Source organism: Haliotis asinina, chromosome 9 (assembly GCF_037392515.1).
Source record: "Haliotis asinina isolate JCU_RB_2024 chromosome 9, JCU_Hal_asi_v2, whole genome shotgun sequence".
NCBI lineage: Eukaryota > Metazoa > Mollusca > Gastropoda > Lepetellida > Haliotidae > Haliotis > Haliotis asinina.
In genome coordinates this window covers 46,963,766-46,980,759 of record NC_090288.1, presented here as the reverse complement: position 1 = coordinate 46,980,759, position 16,994 = coordinate 46,963,766, and the positions used below count along the sequence as shown (strand labels likewise).

At 37.6% G+C, this 16,994-nt stretch overlaps 1 protein-coding gene across 3 annotated transcripts in view; it reads left to right on the top strand.

Annotated features, from left to right (window-relative positions):
• LOC137297039 (receptor-type tyrosine-protein phosphatase epsilon-like) overlaps positions 1–11,396 on the top strand; it is a 46,708-nt gene extending 35,312 nt beyond the window's left edge. For 2 of the 3 annotated variants that reach the window (XM_067828988.1, XM_067828989.1), the window contains exons 9-27: positions 153–284; positions 1,142–1,232; positions 1,367–1,437; positions 2,132–2,343; positions 3,075–3,162; positions 3,890–3,951; positions 4,158–4,194; positions 4,337–4,434; positions 4,624–4,749; positions 5,194–5,333; positions 5,977–6,112; positions 6,483–6,629; positions 6,787–6,886; positions 7,279–7,352; positions 7,815–7,937; positions 8,441–8,578; positions 8,808–8,944; positions 9,253–9,388; positions 10,097–11,395. In XM_067828988.1, coding sequence (XP_067685089.1) covers positions 153–284; positions 1,142–1,232; positions 1,367–1,437; positions 2,132–2,343; positions 3,075–3,162; positions 3,890–3,951; positions 4,158–4,194; positions 4,337–4,434; positions 4,624–4,749; positions 5,194–5,333; positions 5,977–6,112; positions 6,483–6,629; positions 6,787–6,886; positions 7,279–7,352; positions 7,815–7,937; positions 8,441–8,578; positions 8,808–8,944; positions 9,253–9,388; positions 10,097–10,168 — 2,120 coding nt within the window. In that variant the 3' untranslated portion in view covers positions 10,169–11,395. Of the gene's footprint in view, positions 1–152; positions 285–1,141; positions 1,233–1,366; positions 1,438–2,131; positions 2,344–3,074; positions 3,163–3,889; positions 3,952–4,157; positions 4,195–4,336; positions 4,435–4,623; positions 4,750–5,193; positions 5,334–5,976; positions 6,113–6,482; positions 6,630–6,786; positions 6,887–7,278; positions 7,353–7,814; positions 7,938–8,440; positions 8,579–8,807; positions 8,945–9,252; positions 9,389–10,096 lie in introns of all 3 variants that reach the window. The other variant, XM_067828991.1, reaches the window with a different exon arrangement.
• Positions 11,397–16,994: the final 5,598 nt, after the last annotated feature.

Below are 16,994 nucleotides of genomic sequence, written 5' to 3'. Positions count from 1 at the left end.
TAAGTACTAATTAGGAAATATTAAGTACTAATTAGGAAATATTAAGTCATAATTAGGAGATAAAAAAATCAGGCTGTGGCACTAGGACGTTTCCGTAGTAATACGACGAATAGTATAATGTGTAAATATTTTTGTGTTCTAAATATATTTAGCATGTGTTGACGGTAAACACGGTACCAACTGTGACTTCCATTGCGGGAAATGCCAGAACGGTGATGTGTGTAACAAGACTTCTGGAACATGTCCTAATGGCTGTGAAACATGGTGGATAGGAGACACTTGCAGTAAGTTGTTTATTGTTTTGTTCTCTGAAGCCGCAGTCAGCATTTATTCAGATGTATGACGGTGCCAGGAAAATAATGTCTTGACCAGACCAAACATTGAGTGGCATAACACGCATCGCACGATGCAATCAGGATACAATGACATGTATAATCCAAGCCACCACACCTGGCCACCCGATTTTGTTGGTCACCCCTTACGATTTTGTTGGTCACGGATCTTCACAGGTCTTGAGTAATTGCTGAGGCTTTGATCCAAGTCATACAATATTCTTACTACGTACGGAACAGAATGCTTTCAAATGATGAAAAATGTTTTTATGAGGTTAGCATGACATGTTTCAAAACAAGTTTGATACTTCAAAACTGTGCAAATGTGTTTCTGATTTGCGAGGACCGCGTAACCAGTTTGTGTCACAATGATTACGTGTGCAGCGCTAAAAACCAAGACAATGAGCATTTTCGAATCTCTGAGTATGGACTTATGTCACCTGAAGAACCATGTCCTGATGCTGATATTACGAATTTGCGAATAATGGTATTTTACATTGCTTTTGTCTACCATGGAATCACGCGGACGTTTTCGATTGGGGAACTGTAGTCAAGTTCTTTAGATAAACATACTCATATACAGACATGTTTACCCACTAAGAATGGCTTTCGAGATTGTTAAAGTCGAATTATATAATGCAAACTCTGATTTTGACATTACATAACGCCGGGATTCTTATATATTGTTGTTCACGTGCCTTTGTTTTCTTGCTCTAGTTATTATTTAAGCGTCTACGCTGGCGCAATAATCTTTTCAACGCAGACGCAATGTTTGTCGTTGCCAATGTTATCTGTTTGTTTTGTGACAGAAGACAGTTTCTTGGCGGGTGTAGTTGGCGGGACAGCTGCAGCTGTTTTGGTCGTCGTTGTTGTAGTGGTTATCGTCGTTTGTCGGAGAAGGTAAAGTCTAAACTTTCTTCATATTTGATTTTATTCAGGAAAATATTATTTCAGTCGAGTGTCCTTTCGTATACTTTCGTTATTGTGTATAAACTGCTTATAATATGTTTATCTAATCATGTATTCTTTGGAAGAAAAAGACTGAAGAAGGATGACGTAAGAATGCCGTCCTCGCTGAGAACATTTCCAGTAGCAGCACGTAAAGGTATTTTCTTAATTTATCCAATACTGTTTGTCATACATTATATAATTATGATTATATAGCACGTGTCGTTGTACAAGGGTAACCACTGTGTTGGTGCAACGTCATGAAAATTGGCATATCAAATCAAATTGTATCTTTTCCAAAATATCTGATATGCACTTCATATGATCGATGTCGCCTAAAGAATTGATGATTTTTTAAAAGAAAATCAGCTGTCTAAAATAAGTCGACGTGTTTCACGCCTTCTGGGTTTTAACATAGTGGGTCGTATCGAGTTGTTAAATTCTGAAACAATGCTGTTTCTACCTCGTACATGATCCATAAACATTATTTTTTTGTGTTTTGGGGCTGAAAACGTGGAAACGGATATAACAATACGTATGTGTTCTTGGCTCATACGGATGGTATTACATGAATGGTTAGTAGATTAGAAATTTCAGGTGGGAATACTTTTAATAGTGAGTGAGTGAGTTTTATCCCGCACTCAGCAATATTCCAGCTATATGGCGGCGGTTTGTGAATGATCAAATCTGGACCAGACAATCCAGACGTGAGTGATCAAAAATGAGCATCGATCTGCACAATTGGGAACCGATGACATGTGTCAACCAAGTCAGCGAGCTGATTTTATACGATTTAGCTAGTTCATAACAAATGTTTCATATGTTCGCCCCTGTACATTTGTATTATTTAGATAAGTCATCAGAGAGTAAATCCACGCCAAGTCTACCTCCTGCAATGGAAGAAGATGACGATGACCTGTTTTCTGTTGAGACTGAAGTTGACGTCAGCGACGAGGCGTCTTCTGCCTACTACAACTGGATTCAACCTCATGTGACGCTTGATAAATTCCAACAGTCAGTAAACGAGAAGAAGAAAAAGGCTTCCTTCGAAACAGAATTTCAGGTTTCTTTTTCACGTTAATCTGTTATATTTTGTTACTAGCATTTACCGCCAGTTGTTCAGGTATATGACCGCTGTTTAAATAATCGAGTCTGGACCTTATCGTCCAGTGATTCCCATCATGAACATCAGTCTAATCAATTCGGATACCACAAGATGCAGTACCCAATTTAGCGTGAACATTCGTCATCGTTCAACTCCTCTTACGACAAACAAGAGTTGCTGAAGACCAATGCTATAACCTTTATCGAAACATATGCATGCAGTTTAAGATTCAATCATTTTCTGTTCATTTCTGGCACAGTGTTCGTCCTTGAACTTCATATTTATCATGCAGTGTTGTCTTGAAACAAATGCTTCTGCTTGTTCCCAAAGCTTCCTAAAATAGGTCGTTTTACCATTGTAAAGTCCTTGGAGTTTCACATCTAATATCTTTATAATAAACGGACAAAAGCACTTTTGGTAGTATAGTGTTCACCTCAAAGCCCATATTCCCACGTGAGAACGACAGAAGCCTACTTGTGGTATAAATAGTCATGAGAATATTGTAAGAAATATCCTCCTACACCATAACCAATAACATTTCAATATTGTATTCATCTCATAGCTGATAGGATAGTAGAAATGCTCGAAGTAGTTAGCTGTTAGAATGGATATCATAACTTGTCAACATTTTAATAATCCTGTACACCTTCTATATATTCATGAACACGTGCCACGTGGCACTATTTCAGAGCATCCCGTATGGAGCAAGACATCCACATGAGGCTGGTAAGAAAGCAGACAACAGGAACAAGAACCGTTTTCTTGCCCTTTATGCGTGTAAGTAAATCGCCCATTGCATTTTATTGGCAACATGCATGACATTATGGCTCACTGAAAACAATGCTTTGTCATGGTTAGGTAAATTTTAATATACTTTAGGAGTCCTTAGTCATCAATCGACCAAAACCTTTTCCACCAATAAGCGCCCGTTGGGCTCACCGTTTCAACTACAACATGGTATCGTAATTGTAAATGAATGAGTGAGTTACAATTTATTGACACCTAGGCAATTTTCAGCCATATTTTGACATAAAAATGACAGTACAATAAATAGATTACCAGCAAGAAATTTAAGAATATTGCCAGTGTAAATAATCTATTATGCACATACATGTTACATCATTTATTGCAAAGCGGAAATACCCGTGAAGGTCCCGGGGTAGAATAGGCCTTCAGCAACCCATGCTTGCCGTAAAAGGCGACTATGCTTGTCGTAAGAGGCGACAAACGGGATCGGGTGGTCAGACTAGCTGACTTGGTTGACACATGTCATCGGTTCCCAATTGCGCAGATCGATGCTCACGTTGTTGATCACAGGATTGTCTGGTCCAGACACGATTATTTACAGACCGTCGCCATATAGCTGGAATATTGCTAAGTGCGACGTAAAACCTAACTCACTCACTCACTCACTCAAAGCGAAAAAAACAACTTTGGTGAATTACTTGCTCCATCTATCGTCCGCACGGAAATATCGTTGAGTCACTTACGTGTGTTTTGTCAGATGATGACTCGAGGGTTGTGTTGAAAGAAGGAGAGGATTACATCAATGCAAATAATATTTTGGTGAGTAGATTCCACTACGATCTGCACATCTCATTATTATGATGAATTTATTGCCGTTAAGTGAGTTTTTAAATATTAGTTTTATGTTGTTTAGAAAGAAATTGTGGAAATGTACTATATATTTCAATCATGCCCATGTAACACGTATAAGCGTGATTAAACTTACCTATAGTTATTGATGGCAATAATTATATATCTGTTCCCAGGGATACGATGACAGTCCAAAATACATAGCCACCCAAGGTAAGGCCGGTTGGGTCTCTTTTTCATCATTTTCATTACACGTTCTCTGTTCTATTCATTATGTTAAGATGGTGGTCAGACATCATGATATATGATTTAGTTAACTTTTAAGAAGATGTTTGTAATACTTTCATGCACTAAGGACCCAAGCCCGGTACAGTCCATGATTTCTGGCGGATGGTGTGGCAGGAGGACGTCACACAGATAGTCATGCTGACGAGACTGATGGAGATGAACAAGGTAGGAGGGGTTTTAACGTTAATGGTTGCTTTTTTATATTTTTCCATATCTGCATTAAATGTGAAAAATATACTCGCTCGATCAAATGAAATTTTCTTTACTTGTTAAATGCAGTATCAGAGTTTGTTCATAACAATGTATTGTTAAATGCAATATCAGTGTTTGTTCATAAAAAAACGTATTTCTCAGACAAAATGTGAACACTATTGGCCTGATGAGAACAAGACGAAAACATACGGGCACGTCCAGGTGATGAACACGAATGTCACAGTAAGGGCTGACTACAAAATATCCAAGTTTCGGGTAAAGAAATCCGTAAGTTTGCATATTTGCTTACTTGACCTTCCATGTACATATTCAACATTTGACATGTGTGGGCTGTTGATAGATGCCCGTGTACAAACAGCTAGATACAATGTACACCTATGTTTAGGCAAAGACTCCATCAAATCTCTGTAACTTATGCAGGTAAAGTTCCTTACAGCTAAATGATTATCAACAAGAGCTTCAATGCACGGATGCATATAATCTAAAGATTACGAAACACAGTATCTGGTGCTGTTCTGACCATACGGCTCGGTAGAGACACTGTATGTTAATTGTCTACAGTTACACAATATTTGGAAAGAACACAAACAGATGCACATGCTTCCTCTACTAGACTTTCTTGGAATCAACCATATCATAAGAACTGTCCTACACGATTGCTAAAAGACACCTCCATGTGATAATGGATAAGAGTGAATTTTATACATACAGGGCGTCGAGAGGACTGTGACGCACTACCACTTCCTATCTTGGCCTGACCATGGTGTTCCTTCTGCTCCTGCGCTCGTTAACTTCTGGAGATTGGTCAAACAGGGTGACATGACCAGGGGACCCATGGTAGTGCACTGCAGGTAATGTACATCCGACACAGACCCAGAATGGATACAAGACATAGCATTTATGTAAAGAATTATAGAATGACCAGGCGTTCCAAGTGGGATCACTGTCTACAGTTACTTATAATAGCACTTGCTTTAGAGAGTTCTTCCTGGTAAACTGCAAGGTAATTTATAACAGGTGACAAAAGAATAAAAATGCTATAAAACATGTCAGCAATCCTGTTTTACAAAGATAAAAAGTTTGTGTATACAATGACCAATCGTGTACGTATGGTGTCAGATAACATATAACGTCATGCATCACAGGCATAGTACAAACACCAACTTTAAGCCAATAGTAATTAGATGGAATCAGTAACATATGCAGTATGTGGTTGCCTTAATGGGACCAGCTTACAGTGTAGGCAGGGGTCACAGTGACACAATACACGCACCACAGCTGCTCATTATTGTTTTAAAGTTGGACACAGGTGAAGTGATCATGCATCCATAGTGCCGGTAACTAGTAGATGGGTGAACCCATTGGTGTCAGCTAATAAGTCCTTGTCACGTCCACGGACGTATACTCTTATAAACAAGGAGTCAGTTCTCGTTTTCCCACACTGGAGATCGACGATGTTCAAACATGAGCAGTAATGCTGTTTGTTTTATTCAGTGCTGGGGTAGGAAGAACTGGAACGTTCATTGCGCTGGACTACCTGATGGACGAAGCTGCGAGTGACAACAGGGTCAACGTGTACATGTGTGTTGGCAAAATGAGACAGAACAGGATGAACATGGTGCAGAAAGCGGTAAGCAATATCATGCTTCACTTAACATTGAAAAGATGTATCCTTCTGTAACCGACACTTAGACATTAGTTTTTGATGCCTGAGGCCAACAGTTGAGCTAGATGTCTTATTCTGTATTAACAATCACATATTGTATTGAAGTGCTTGCATCTTGAAGCAATACTCTCTTTGACGATTCGTAAGAAAATGAGACGTATCCAATTGAATACATGGATACTTTTTGTTGATTGTTGCGGCATTATCTCATCTTTATCGCTTATTTCACTCAAATACACTGACATCATACCTTAAATGCTTGTTCAGACAAATATGATCGAAAGGTCATTGCAGTGTTTAGATGAGGTTGGAATAATTGATATGTTCCATTCAGAACCAGTACGAGTTTGTGCATGACGTGGTCTTGGAGGCTCTCAACAGTCGAGGAACACTCTACACTTCGTCTGAGTTTGACCAAACGTTTGGTGTGGACAGGACATTTACAACACATCAAGAGAACGTACTGAAAAAACAGTTTAAAGTAAGTGTATGTTCGTACAATTTCTGGAAATTGTTTTTTATCAAAATGATTAACATGCACAGTTTTGTTTTATTTTGCGTATAACACGTACAATATTCACTATTTGTTAAAAAATTCCACTGAGACTTCATGATAAGTCTTTTCCGTATTTCTTCAGCTACTTCAAGTTCAGACATCTGACCTACCAGAGGAGAAAACTTCACATGCCTTGCTACCAGAGAACGCGGCCAAAAATAGGAACAGTAAAATCCTCCCTGGTACATATCATATATCCAACACTTTCATCACATCACTGCACTAACTTTCATATTGATACTGATTTAACTTCGGCCTATGGGTATTCCTTTTAGCATGGCCTCGTCATGTATAACATTTGACACAAGTACTCGGGTCTAGATCTTCAGAAACTCATCAGTCATAAGTCTTAAACCGGCATCATGGGGCGTTGTTCATTTAATCACTCATTGGCTTGTCCTGATCTGATCTTGACCCCAGTACTCCCAAATACAACCGCAAGATTGATTTGGTGGACCAGAAAAAGACATGCTAATATATTACTGATAACCATGTCCCTAACACAATATACATGTTCATGTGCATTTAAATTTTAATAGAAAATCCCAATCGTGTGCCTGATGCATTGTTGTAGGAAACAAGTCAAGACCCTACCTGTGTACTCAAGTGCAGAGTAGGAATGACTACATCAATGCTGTGGTTTTGCCAGTACGTATGCCTTTCAATCCTCCTTGGAATGCTCAACAACATGATCACGAAATCATAGAGCGCTACATACTGGGGCAAATGTGTACTGTGTACTATTGATGTCAGATATGCTGAACCGTTGAGGCAACAAACATAGCGTTGCCATCACAACCAACATAACATGGATTATAATCGTTGATACCATACTGACAATGACATGTTTTCTTTATATCTACCATATAACCTCACTTAGTTGTCATCCCTCTTGATACTCTAGTAATTGTCATGAACTCATGCTTTTACTGGGTGTTTCTGATAGCGTTGGTGTTAAAGCTTTTGCGCATCAAGCCAAAGACTCACGTTTAATTCCTTACATAGGTAAAATGAAAAAGCAGCACTTCCCGTTTTACCTAAAATGTTACTTTAAGAATATTCCCACAAGTAAACCCATACCAGATCTCTTAATCAATATGTTTACGCCAGTCCGTACTTCGGCCATCGACCATGATAGTCACCCAGACCCCGCTACCAGACACTGTAGTAGACTTCTGGAGACTTGTGTACGACCATGCCTGTTTCACCATCGTCTGTCTGGATGACTCAAAGGTAACAACAATGTGTTCGTAGCTGTCTTTCCTTCATTTGTATCAATTCTATATTTAATAAAACGTGTATGTAAATTTGCACGAAATGATCATTCATTTGTTCCTTCATATTTCGTGGAACATCTTTTGGCTTTTGTTAGTTTAGACAATGATTTGTGTGTTTTAAACGTTAACGATGTAATTGGTGATTGATCGTAGACGGGGAAAGCAACACGTGACATTCAACCTGATTCAACCTGGCTGTTGATGGTAACATATTAAGTGTACAGAGTAAATGGAAGGCAACATGTGTATTTCTTTGAAGTTTCATTACAATATCTCAGCTTAGAGGGCGCGAAACATGGGAATGTGCGGACAACATAATGGGGATCTCATCATGGTATTTTGTTCTCCAGAGGGTGGACAATTTTGATAATGCGAATCATCTTCTTTATTAAACTTGGAACAGCTGCTGCTGAAATCTGTAAACAAAACGTGATTCCAGCATTTCACTTTGTTTTCTAGGATACGGATGATATGTACCCAAAGAAGAACAAAGTATTGAGGAATGGGCCATTTAACGTGAAACAAGGAGCAACCATTCCTGACAAGGGCGATGCAATTTACAACGAGAGAAAGCTTATACTTGCACATGACAAGAAGGTTTGTTTTGTTATTTAAAGCAATCAATGATCAAAATGAACGTACACTGTGATCGTATGAACTGTGTAATGACAAAGGCAATACAACTATCATGTATATCTAAACCATCACAAAACGTCAAATCAGTTTGGTATTGTATTGGTCAAATATATATTAATATGAAGGTACTTTCTACATATCGGATACATGTTGTTCACTAAACAATTGTTGATGTTTCAATATTGCTTAGGGTAGCGAGCAGTCAGTCACCTTGTTCAGTCTCCGGTCACTTGATATGACGTCCAACAGTGTCTCACTTCTGGAACTAATCAATCTGGTGGACAGAATTATCTGCTCTGAAGACCACACGGTCCTTATCCACTGCCAGTATGTATTTATCTGATGCCATTCCGTGCAGTTATAAGAACATGAATCGTGGAGAATGCATTATTACTATGGCTATACAATTACAAATATGAAAATACATAATTTCTGATTTAGATTTATCATATACATTTGAAAACGTACTCACAGACAATATTGAACCGACAGTTGATACTGACAATTCTATATATGAAACAACAAAATTAATGATTGAAAAAGTAAATTTACAAATTGAAACGTGTATGATTTCCATAGACAATGCTGCTTGAGCGCTTTGTAGCTTGCACGTTGTCGTGGTTTCTATGAATCAGTGACGGTGCCAGCGTGAGCGGCGTCATCTGCAGTGTCCTGAACATCATCAGCAGACTGAGATTGGACAGAGACGTGGACATCTTCATCACCATCAGGGAACTACAGCGTGTCAGACCACAGTTTATACAGTCCTTTGTAAGTTGAATAACTCATCCAAATGATATATTTCTACAACTCTGCAGTTATTTGTAGTCCGCTACATATGGACTGCGTATTGCAACATATGTAATCTCTGATCTGCAAATCACAGACGCAATCGAAATTCACATAGCGACGGTAATTGTATGTTTTTAAAGATGATCAAATTATTTGTAAATATTTTCGAAGCGAAGGAGGCAGCTTTGTAGGCAGACTACATTTCGCAACTTCTGTAATCGCTGAACTGCACAAAATAACTTCACAGACACAATCGGAATTCACATTGCCACAGGATTTGTTTGTTTTTCAAGATGATAAAGCAATCTGCAAATATTTGGAAAGGAGGCAGCTTCGTGTGACAGGATTTATATGCGGTTGTTCAACTGGGCTATGTGTTTAACGTTTAATCTGCGACTATGCTAGTCGTAAGAGGCGGTCGGGTGGTCAGGTTCGCCGACTTGGTTGACACATTTCATCGGTTCCCAATTGCGCAGGTCGATGTTCACGTTGTTGGTCACTGGATTGTCTGGTCCAGACTCGATTATTTACAGACCGTCGCCATATGGCTATCATATAGCTGAATGCAGCGGAAAACTAAACCCACTCACTCACTCCTTAGCGTTTAATCTAAGCTGATAATGATGCTTATGTCCATTCGTTATTATTGATATGGTACATTATCATGACCAGCCTTGTTGTTTGCAGGACCAGTTCAAGCTGTGCTATCACATGGCGAAGGAGTACAATCGTTCCACCAACATATATACCAATGTGTGACATGGAAAAAGGACAGTGTTTTACACAAACACGGATACATTTTGTATTACGTTTTTTTATGTATATCTTTTATAGTTTTGCTTACGCTTCATCATTACTTGGTTACTGACTCATATACAACTTTTAATATTATCAAATATTGCGGAGTCATCGGCATATCGATACTACAGGTATACGGGATTCGACCAGGATCAGTCAGTTACACCGACAATGAAATTTCAAATAATAAGATAAACACTGTTAACGTCTGACAATAATTTCATTGTTAATGGTCCATTAATTCACATTTGCAAATTATACGAACTTAAAACGATAAGCTGCAAACAATTTGTTCTAACGTGGTAACGAGTATCTACATGGGCGCGAAGAAGCCAAACTGCCTAAATCCAATATCATCACCAAGAACATGCACGTATTTCATATTGATATCGAATTGATAGAAATATACAACATCTGATGCAGAAAGAATACACTTTCCTTCAATGTGTATTCAATGCTGTATCAATCATCGTCATCTTGTTCAGACTGATCAAAGTGCAAAGGTACTGTAAGTCCCCATGGTCCCTGGTATGGTGATCTATAGCTCGGGTTTGTATTGTATTGCATTCTTTAAATAACATGTTTTTGGTTTACATGCTACTTTTATATTCGTATCTGCAATACTCTAGTATACTGTGCATCATTTACAGTTAATACTATTCAGAATGTTTTTATCTTGAGAATGTTTTCATCTCTGTCGTATAAATTGTTTTCGTCACAATATGGCAGAGATATTGCTGACATGACGGTAAATATTAACTCCCTCCCTCACTCACTTTGATTCATGTAAGTTGATCAAATAACCCCATCAGCCTTATCTACCAACTATAATATAACAACCAGTCTGTATCTCCCAGTGCTTGAAGGCCTCTGACACCTCTGTAACTATAAGCTTGAACCGAGCAGGCCAGACAACGGAACCGTATAATTATGCAGTCATGTTGTTTATGTAACCTGACTCATTATTGAGTGTGTGATATATCCTGGATGTCAATAAAGACGTCCAGGGATTGGACAGCATTTATTTCTTAAGTGCAAAACCAATATCAGTATATTTCTTACAACGCCAGCTGAATTGCCAGTACCAGTGTTGAGCAGACCATCTCTGCTTTGGACGATCACAAGCAGGATAGTACACACCTCGTACAATAAACGGTGAATAAATGAGGATGTACAAGTGCTCCTTGAAAAGAAACGGTGTTGACGAGGAAAAGGGTATCACATTAACATGTTTTCGAATGGGGCGTGTGTCACTTTACAGATTCAAGTTGTGTCAACATTCATTGCACCTTGCATCCCACTCTCTTTTAAACATTCAATCACGGGACAAAATAGTTAGGGATATATACGGTATATGTAAATTTTTGAAATCATTAATAGTGATATATTTATTGATTGAAACACTGATAATATATCTTTCATTTATAATAGTAATATCCCTAACATATTTTGTCCAGTATATATTTACATTCCCAGCAGTTCCTAGGTTTAAGTGAGTACCTGTGGCTTTGTGCCGCTTCTTTTAATATTTCAGTAATACCACGGCAGGGGGACACAAAAAATAGACTTCACAGCCCATCAAAGGTATGAACGATTAAAGGAGAATATGAGAGAACTGCAATAATTTGCTGGGTGAAAGCCAAAGTCATCAGAAACATATACCCAAAGTTTCAGTAACAAACTATGCATAGTTACGTCTTAATCGCGAAAACAATTTCTGTTATCTGAGCATTGGCCATTATGCATATTCCACTGAAGGTCACGTGAATTCAGATGTGACTAGAGTCCAAAGACCAAGCGCTCCAGGAATACAAGTCGTGTTGTTTCTGTCGTTTTTGCAAACGGTACGAAAGTTTATTCTGTTGCATTGGGTTGCACGAAATCATCTATTAATGAAAGCGTGAACATTTCATCCGTTTTCCAAGAAAAAAGACAGATTTAGGCAAGAGAAATGTTCCGATCATTCCGAGTCCTCCACGTTTACTTCAAGACCATTTGGCTTCGAATGTACTCATCACAGTCACACATAAGACTATTTTAAAGTACAATGAAAGCACCTCAGTGTGCGTGAACTGTAATACCATTATTTATGTCATTCAACCGTCTAAACACTCCGACTGTCTTTGTATGAGCGGGTAAATGGGGCGAGATTGATGTGCAAGGGTCAGGGAGTGGATAGGGTCAATGTTTGTGACGTGTATGTGTGTGTGTGTGTGTGTGTGTGTGTGTGTGTGTGTGTGTGTGTGTGTGTTTGAGTGTGTAATACCATTATCTATGTATTTAATTTGTTTGAGCAGTCTGACTTTTGAATAGAATAGAGGAGTGTTATGCAATCAGATATTATGTTCTTATCCGTAGCTGCGTGTGCTTGAGGCTTGTTTGTGCCACTGTATGATGGCTGTTACACAACGTGGTTGACTACAGCTGTGCCAGTTTAATATCATCATGGTTTTTATCCTTCTGTCATTGTGTCTCATATGCCTAAAAAGGCTGGACTCATTACCAGGGTGTGACTGTAATAAACAATTGCTTCTTCTTCAGAATGAGAATCAATCAACTTTACCCATCAAACATACAACGCGCTTTTTGTTTCGAATGTCATTATAAACAAACACTTCATAAGCCGTTTACTTTAGGAGACGATTTGGTTCCACAAAACGAATTCCGATGAACGAAATAGCAAAATGTACCTGTTGGATGGATTGTAAGATGTAAAAAAATGCATACAGCGTAAAATGTTAGGATGAACAAAACTGCTGATAGACAGCAATTCGTACTTCATGAATAAAGTTTATGCATCACAATTTGGCACCTTAACATTCAGGACTCTTCCGTACCTTAACAATATAACCGAACCTACAAAACCGATTATTCGACAGTTGTTTATATGACGAATGTTCTTCCCCGTTAAAATATTTCTAATGCATATGTCTTGTAAAAGCGGCTATTCTTGTATAAATACATTAACATTGTATTATAATTGTTAGCCACCATGTCAGGATGCCTCTACTCAACAAGTATCTGTGCTATAGTACCTGTATAATGGGCCTGTTGCCCCCTTACAGACACTATCTGACTATCTGACTATCTGACGAACTTACCAGTCCGTGTTCCCGAGTTTTCCGATGTTGACATCAAGTGGTCAAGATGTTAAAATTGTAATATATTATAGATACCTTTGTGCTCTGTTGTCATCATCATTGTAGTGGTCAAAAAGGATGTCAAACTATCTACCTAAAAGCTAGTCAAATAATTTGCTCCATGTGTAGATTATTTCGTAATCGTAAGCATATTTCCATTACTGCTGCATGTAAAACATGTTATAGTGAAATCATGCCTGTACTACTATATGGTTCGGGAATTTGGGGGGCTAGGTATTATGGATGCACAGAAAAGGTACAAACTACGTACTTTGAATTATGTCGAAATGTTTGCAGGTGTGCATCAAATAAGGCAATATTGGGTGGATGTGGTAGATACGCGCACGTGTCTATTCAAATAGGTGTTATAAAGGTTTGGTTAAAAATATTAAGAATGGAATCACACCGTCACAGTCACCAGTGTTATTTATTCCTCAAAAGCTTGATGAAAATAGTAAACATATATGTGTTTCGGATGTCCGTCCGTTATTTTTCACAACTTGTTTGGATAGAGCAGAGCATATTCCCAGATTTAGCGTACTCTCTTTGTACATCCCCACTTTTACAGAATGACTCGACTTCCAAATCATTATGTACCTTATATACCTTACAGCACTAAGCACATATTATCGGTTTCAAAGTTACCCAAACCATAACTTTTGTCGCAATTTTTATGAAACATGTGCTTTCCATTTTATGAAGATATACATATTTTCTTCCTGTCACGTATTAAGGCTATGTCGTCACAATCAATTGTGCTTTGGTTCACTTGGCCAAACTACAGAATACATTCAATTGAAATGAATCAAACTGGAGCCTCCGTTTCGATGGATTCTTCTTCTTCGTTTATTTTCTACTTAACAAATTTAGACGATTTAAATGTGACTTAAACTTAAAATTATATGTGGATGCCAAAACGGAATATAAAAAATGTTGTGAAATGAAGAAACGTTTTTATAATATCAAAGTATGTGATGATATAAAGAAGTCTGCCGAGCTTGGAGACTTTAAGAGTTTTGGAAGACATTAAAAAAGCAATACATGGGAATGCTCCAAGTTGTTTGATATCTCCTGATATTTGGTACGATTACTTCGACAAGTTGTTAAATCCGAAAGGTGAATATGCTGATGTAAACGATTTTGACTGTTTTATCTCCAAATTTATAAATTCATTTTGTGTGAAGATTGTAATGATTTGCCTATCACTGATGATCTTTTGTCAGATGAAACAACTGATAGAGAAATAGTAGATGCTTTGAAGAGTTTAAAAATTGGTAAATCTGCAGGTCAGGATGGATTACCCCTAGAATTTTTTAAAATGTCGGGAAATATTATTATACCTTATTTGAAACTTCTTTTAGGGTCTTATATACTGGCGATGTTCCAGAATCATGGAATATAGGTGTGATTTTGCCTTTGTCTAAGTCGGGTAAACGTTCCGACCTCAACAGTTATAGAAGTATTTCTGTTTTGAATGTCACAGGTAAATTGTGCACTATTGTTATAGAAAACCGTCTTAGAATTTGGTTAGATATAAATTATCTTTTATGAGAATGTCAAGCTGGTTTTCGCCAAAATTACTCGACAGTTCATAATCTATTCATATTGCAAGCATTGTGTAAAAAATATTTATGCAAGCCTAGAGGTAGATTCTATTGTGCATTTATTGATTTTAAAAAATCTTTTGATAACGTTGATAGAAAGAAATTGTTATATGTACTGCTCACTAAAGGTTGTCGTGGAAAATTGTTTAACGTCATTCGCAGTGTGTATTCTTCTGTAAAAGCTTGTATTAAAACTTCATCTGGTAGAACAAAAGGGTTTTCCACTTCTTGTGGCGTGAGACAAGGTTGCATTTTAAGCCCAGCCCTATTTATCTTGTTCATTAATGAACTCGTAGCAGAAGTATATAAAGAGTGTAGTTGTGGTGTATTTGTGACACGGATATTGTTGATTTAATGTTACTTCTTTTGCTGATGATGTAGCTATCTTTTCATATACTGTCAGTGGCCTGCAGAAACAATTAAACGTGCTGTCCTCATTTTGTAAGAAATGGGGTTTGGAAGTCAACTTACAAAAAAAATGTCATTGTATTTAGAAATGGCGGTACAATTGCTCAGCATGAACACTGGACGTACGATGGTGTTCCCTTAGAAATTAAGACATATTATAAGTATTTAGGATTACTCATTTCTTCTAGACTATCATGGTCAGTATCTTGTAAGCAATTAGCATGTCAAGCGTCCAAAGCTCTTATTCCAGTTTATACACTGTTTAAAAAATTTGTAAATGTTCCATTTCCTACAGCGTGCTCTATTTTTGATGGGAAAATTGAGCCGATTTTGTTACACGGGTCAGAGATATGGGGTACAAAATATTGTGAGGCAATAGAGAAAGTTCAGTCATCATAGATCACTTTAAACGCTTTTTACGGGTTGGGAAATTTGCCTCAAATAAGGCCATCTTAGGCGATATAGCTCGCTATCCTCTTTTCATTCTTAGCCAAGTTAGAGTGGTCAAATATTGATGTAAATAACTAAAGATGGAACGACATCGATATCCTTATCATTGTTATAACGTATTAAAAACTCTCGATGAAAATGGTAAGACCAGTTGTAACTGGGTTTCAAATGTTAGAACTTTGGTGTTTACTTGTGGGTATTCTTTTGTCTGGATTGAGCAAGACTTCGGTGATGAAGAGCTATTTCTATCCCCATTAAAACAAACATTGCAAGATATGTATTATCAAAATTGGCACAATAGTATTTCATCTTCATCCTTTTTATGTCATTATAATTCGATAAAATCAATTAACATTATTAGAAAACAAGGATTTGATAAGAGCCATGTGTAAATTTAGACTTTCCCTAAACAAGTTCAATATTAATTTTTCCAGAAGGCATAAACAAGAAGATACTGAACTAAGTGAATGCGCAAACTGTAAACTGGGTTGTATTGAAGATGAATTTCATGTACTATTAGTCTGCGATAAATATAAAGATTTGAGAGAGAGAGAGATAACTTCCACATATGAAACATGTCCATACAAACAACATGTTAACGGTAAATTTACTAACATCTCATAATCCTCTTCTTATACATTCAGTTCCAACTTTGTTAAAACATATATTTATTGCTAGATAATTATTTTAATTTGTGTTCACGTGACATTATAAACGCAGTATATCTCAACTGTAAATTGGGCCATAAGCCCGTATATTACCGAATAAAACTGTCTGTCTGTCTGTCTGTCTGTCTGTCTGTCTTCTTCATCTTCACTGGACGTTTCTGCTGCACGATGTAAAATCAGCTTTTATTGGTACGCTCTATCTTCCTGGTAAAAATGACGTCGGGAACACGGATTCAGAATCCATGGTCAGTGTCAAGTGGTCAAATATAACCCAAGGAAGCCACCGTCAATAGTCACATTTGACCTCATGCCAGGTGATACCGCTTCTCCTCATTACCTGTCAGTTTTTCTGTAATAGGCGGAAATCCGTTTTTCACGTTTCTTTTGCGAGTTTTACAAACTTTTTGAGAAATTTTGATAACGAAAAGTGATCAACAGGATGCGTTTTTCCATACATCCAAAAATAGGTTCAGTATTCTCCTTTAAGGGAATTAACTTACGTATTAACTTACGGAAG